At 54.6% G+C, this 5,872-nt stretch overlaps 1 protein-coding gene across 1 annotated transcript; it reads right to left on the reverse strand.

Moving 5' to 3' along the window:
- Positions 1-308: 308 nt before the first annotated feature.
- Positions 309-3,913, reverse strand: CHST7 (carbohydrate sulfotransferase 7). Its single transcript, XM_069757847.1, has one exon. It carries the CDS (start codon positions 3,836-3,838, stop codon positions 2,555-2,557), a length of 1,284 nt encoding a protein of 427 aa, XP_069613948.1. The 5' UTR covers positions 3,839-3,913; the 3' UTR covers positions 309-2,554.
- Between the last annotated feature and the right edge of the window lie 1,959 nt (positions 3,914-5,872).

The raw sequence follows: 5,872 nt of genomic DNA on the forward strand, positions 1-5,872 counted from the left end.
TATCTTTTGCATGTGTTTAGAGTTAATTAGTTGATTCAGAAGATTAGGGTAATAGGTCGTTTAGAGAACCTTTTCTTGATATGCTAATTTATTGAGACAGGTTTTTTGGGTTATCAGGAGTTGTATGCCAAAATCATCAGTATTAAAACAATAAAAGACCTGACAAATTTCAGTTGGTGGATAATGAATCTATAATATATGAAAGTTTAATTGTAATCATTACATTATGGTAAATAATGAAATTTAACACTATATGCTAATTTTTTGAGAAGGACCTGTAGTGTCTCCTGTAAAAACAAACAAATCACTAACGTTGTAATAAACCTTTACTTTAAAGCAGAAATAATTAGAGAATCAAAGAACAAACTAAAATTACATCAGTATTTTCTTAAAATACAACACGTGTTCTTGGGAGTAAATGGGCTCAATACTGCGCTGGAGGACGGGTCTTGGGCAGTGGTCATGGCTCACGGGTTAGAAGGAAGGCGCAAACATTCTGTCTTGTCCTGGCAAACGCGCTATAATACTGCCGTGTTACTGCAGCTCAGCGCCTGATAAGCTAAGGATAAGGCATCAATACCCAAGGCATGGACAGCCCCCTTTAAGGACCAAGGCACATATTTTTCATATAAACTTAAACTGCCCCCAATGCAACTGAATAACGTTATGATCCTTAAAGGGTTAAATACCACTAACAATGCCTGTGCACTCCGAACCTGTAGCTGCCCTCCTATTTGGGCCCTACTTTTTGCTAAACTAATAAATGTAGATTAAAAGTAGGGAAAGATGAAAGAAAGGGACAGCCGTCTGTAATAAGTACTGAAAGCGCGGTTACAGGGAGAAAAGTAACTTTATCTTGGGAGCCGCCAGCCAAGCAGGCGGGTCGGCACGGCTACAATCACCACCCATCGCACTGAGAGCAGGAAGCACACCCCGACTGACAGCCGTCTCTGCACTGATGCCCTGCTGAGCTGGATGTCAGTGGCACTGCTGCCGCTCACAGTGTAGTGAGCAGTGACTGTAGCCGGCCTTCCATGCCTGTGTGACTGAAAGCCGGCGGCCCCAGGAGGAATACTGATCACTTTCTACTGGGTGCTGCACTTTCCTTACAGCGGTCACACACCATCCATACTAATGACCTGCAGATTAACACCATATTGGCAGGGAAATAGCCCCCCAACAAACTGACAACACAGTGTAAATTCATCACTACACAGGGGCAGTTTCGGCCCTTACTAGAGGGCCATGCTCCGGTTGCTCTCCCACAATGGACCTCAACCAGGTAGGGAGCGACCTTTTCACCAGCTCCTGGGCCCCAGACCCGCCATCGCACCAGGCTTTCTTCTCACCATATGGAAGTAGGGGCATACACTGGGATAAATATAGCTTCTTTGATATATTAAAAAGTATCAGCCTCGTCTCTATAAATAACACTCAGAAAAATACATGAAATCACAGTAAAACAACGGTATATTTGTACATGAGCCCCTGGCATATCTCCCCTCTCAGTAACTGTGCCACCAGGGCAACGTAGCTAACCACCAGCCTCACCGACCCCATATACAAATAATGTAAACTTCCTACATTCTGATTGTCAAACACTTATCTAAGGAAACGCCGGCCCCCCATCCCACCCCCCATTATGCCTATAGCGTAATAGTCCACAGGTTGTGGAAGAACTGCTCATCTTCACACCTAGATATGGACTGGAGTCAGGGGGCTCTCAGCACGGCAGATACAGTGGTACCCATCGTGTGGGTACAATAAAGAACACTGGAGTCAGGGGGCTCTCAGCACTGTGGATACAGTGGTTCCCATCGTGTGGGTACAATAAAGAACACTGGAGTCAGGGGGCTCTCAGCACTGTGGATACAGTGGTACCCATCGTGTGGGTACAATAAAGAACACTGGAGTCAGGGGGCTCTCAGCACTGTGGATACAGTGGTTCCCATCGTGGGGGGAGGGGGTACAATAAAGAACACTGGAGTCAGGGGGCTCTCGCACTGCGGTTACAGTGGTACCCATTGTGTGGGTACAATAAAGAACACTGGAGTCAGGGGGCTCTCGCACTGCGGTTACAGTGGTACCCATTGTGTGGGTACAATAGAGAACACTGGAGTCAGGGGGCTCTCAGCACTGTGGATACAGTGGTTCCCATCGTGGGGGGAGGGGGTACAATAAAGAACACTGGAGTCAGGGGGCTCTCAGCACGGCAGATACAGTGGTTCCCATCGTGGAGGAAGGGGGTACAATAAAGACCACTGGAGTCGAGGGGGCTCTCACACTGCGGTTACAGTGGTACCCATCGTGGGGGGAGGGGTACAATAAAGAACACTGGCGTCAGGGGGCTCTCAGCACTGCGGTTACAGTGGTACCCATCGTGGGGGGAGGGGTACAATAAAGAACACTGGCGTCAGGGGGCTCTCAGCACTGCGGTTACAGTGGTACCCATCGTGGGGGGAGGGGTACAATAAAGAACACTGGCGTCAGCCCGTAGCGGCTGATAACAATGAACTGTGTCGGTCGCAGTCGGATTGGTGGTCGGTGCTGCGCCTCAGCCACCCTGCAGCTGGTAGGAGAGCACCTGCATGGCGTCCCCACAGGCCTCCTCCACCCTGCGCACCTGCTCCCTGCTCAGCCTCTCCCTCCAGGCGCTCACCGCCTCCCTGGCATTGCGGGCAGACACCAGGAAGGGTTTGTCTGAGGAGTAGCTGGCTCCGCGGGTCATGTTCAGCATGAAGTCCTCCAGCTCCGGAAGCGCGGACAGTCCGGTGAAGCGCAGCAGGCGGCGCAGCTCCTTCTGTGGGGACAGCACCAGGTCCTCGTAGCGGATCTTCAGGTAGCGGTGGCGGAGCCAGGGTGGGCTGGGGCCCCGCACCAGGAGCAGGTCCCGCAGCCAGGCCTGGCAGATGACCTCCAGGGACCCGCTGAGCAGGTAGTTGGCCCCTCCCTGGTGCAGGAGCTGCTGCTGCAGGGCTCTGCCGGCCGGGTCGGCTCCGCGCAGGCGGCTGCGCAGTACCTGCAGGCTCTCCCGCAGGAGGGAGCGCTTGGAGCGGAGCCGGGAGTTGTGCACGGCTCGGGGGTCCCGGAATAGCTGGACCACCCGCAGGTTGAGGCCGGGATCCCGCAGCAGGGGCCGCAGGGAGGACACATCCAGGAGCCGCACGTCTTTAATCACCACCACGGGGTAGCGCCGGCACTCCGCCTCCAGGTCCCGCAGCGGCCGGGTCGGGCAGCGCTGCTCGCAGTCTCTAGGCTCCACCAGTCCCACTCGGTCCCTGCGCCCCCCGGCAGTGGAGCTGGAGTTCCCCGCAGAGGCTAGACAGAAGGGGGCGCTGCAGATCACCTTGTTGCTCTTCCAGCCGAACAGCCCCGCGGAGGTGAGGTTGTCCCCGGCGTACAGCCGCAGCGCGGAGAAGTCACAGCGGAACAGGGCGCCCAGCAGGTCCCGCAGCGCCCCCTGCAGGCTCTCCGCGTCCCCGGGGTACAGCGACTGCCACATGTGCCATGCCGGCTCGTACAGGTAGAACACCCCGGGGTGCTGGTTAAAGAGTTCCCCCAAAAAGGACGAGCCGCTCCGCCAGGTGGCGTGCAGGTACACGTGTGTGCGGGGCAGCGGGGACCCCGTGTCCTCCTCCTCATCCTCCCACAGAGCCTGCTCCAGGCCGGGGCACAGCCGCCGGGGAGGGGACCGGTTCCATGTCGCTTCGTAGTCCTGATCCGCCAAGCCTTTCCTGTCAGTCCGCCAGCCTTCACGTAACATTACCGAGAGGAAGAGGAGCATGAGCGCCGCGTACAGCAGCAGCAACAGCCACAGGCTCCGTGCCCGCCGCCCCATCCCGTCACTCCATAGCGCCGGACGCTCCGCGCCTGCCGACAGCGGAGGGGCTCGTGGTTGCCGCCACTTCCTGGCAACCCGCCCCGGGGAGGGGCCCGTGTCCTCCGACCACGGATTACAGTCGGCTCGTCACATCACAGCGATGGAAGTGACGCTGCTCGTCCTGCCGTGACCGGGAGTACACGCGTGGGAAACGGGCAGCAGCACAGATATATACTGTATACCCTGTGTGTATTACCCTGCCGTGACCGGGAGTACACGCGTGGGAAACAGGCTGCAGCACAGATATATACTGTATACCCTGTGTGTGTGTATTAAACTGCCGTGACCGGGAGTACACGCGTGGGAAACAGGCTGCAGCACAGATATATACTGTATACCCTGTGTGTATTACCCTGCCGTGACCGGGAGTACACGCGTGGGAAACGGGCTGCAGCACAGATATATACTGTATACCCTGTGTGTATTACCCTGCCGTGACCGGGAGTACACGCGTGGGAAACGGGCAGCAGCACAGATATATACTGTATACCCTGTGTGTATTACCCTGCCGTGACCGGGAGTACACGCGTGGGAAACAGGCTGCAGCACAGATATATACTGTATACCCTGTGTGTGTGTATTAAACTGCCGTGACCGGGAGTACACGCGTGGGAAACAGGCTGCAGCACAGATATATACTGTATACCCTGTGTGTATTACCCTGCCGTGACCGGGAGTACACGCGTGGGAAACGGGCTGCAGCACAGATATATACTGTATACCCTGTGTGTATTACCCTGCCGTGACCGGGAGTACACGCGTGGGAAACGGGCTGCAGCACAGATATATACTGTATACCCTGTGTGTATTACCCTGCCGTGACCGGGAGTACACGCGTGGGAAACGGGCTGCAGCACAGATATATACTGTATACCCTGTGTGTGTGTATTACCCTGCCGTGACCGGGTGTACACGCGTGGGAAACAGGCTGCAGCACAGATATATACTGTATACCCTGTGTGTATTACCCTGCCGTGATCGGGAGTACACGCGTGGGAAACAGGCTGCAGCACAGATATATACTGTATACCCTGTGTGTGTATTACCCTGCCGTGACCGGGAGTACACGCGTGGGAAACGGGCAGCAGCACAGATATATACTGTATACCCTGTGTGTATTACCCTGCCGTGACCGGGAGTACACGCGTGGGAAACGGGCAGCAGCACAGATATATACTGTATACCCTGTGTGTATTACCCTGCCGTGATCGGGTGTACACGCGTGGGAAACAGGCTGCAGCACAGATATATACTGTATACCCTGTGTGTATTACCCTGCCGTGACCGGGAGTACACGCGTGGGAAACGGGCAGCAGCACAGATATATACTGTATACCCTGTGTGTATTACCCTGCCGTGACCGGGAGTACACGCGTGGGAAACGGGCAGCAGCACAGATATATACTGTATACCCTGTGTGTATTACCCTGCCGTGATCGGGAGTACACGCGTGGGAAACAGGCTGCAGCACAGATATATACTGTATACCCTGTGTGTATTACCCTGCCGTGATCGGGAGTACACGCGTGGGAAACAGGCTGCAGCACAGATATATACTGTATACCCTGTGTGTATTACCCTGCCGTGATCGGGAGTACACGCGTGGGAAACAGGCTGCAGCACAGATATATACTGTATACCCTGTGTGTGTGTATTACCCTGCCGTGACCGGGTGTACACGCGTGGGAAACAGGCAGCAGCACAGATATATACTGTATACCCTGTGTGTGTATTACCCTGCCGTGACCGGGTGTACACGCGTGGGAAACAGGCTGCAGCACAGATATATACTGTATACCCTGTGTGTATTACCCTGCCGTGACCGGGAGTACACGCGTGGGAAACAGGCTGCAGCACAGATATATACTGTATACCCTGTGTGTGTGTATTAAACTGCCGTGACCGGGAGTACACGCGTGGGAAACAGGCTGCAGCACAGATATATACTGTATACCCTGTCTGTGTGTATTACCCTGCCGTGACCGGGTGTAC

This window comes from Ranitomeya imitator, chromosome 3, assembly GCF_032444005.1.
Source record: "Ranitomeya imitator isolate aRanImi1 chromosome 3, aRanImi1.pri, whole genome shotgun sequence".
NCBI classification, from domain to species: Eukaryota; Metazoa; Chordata; class Amphibia; order Anura; family Dendrobatidae; genus Ranitomeya; species Ranitomeya imitator.

What these genes read in the sequence shown, in the direction of transcription:
- CHST7 (XM_069757847.1), bottom strand. Translation starts at nt 3,838, where the DNA reads ATGGGGCGGCGGGCACGGAGCCTGTGGCTGTTGCTGCTGCTGTACGCG.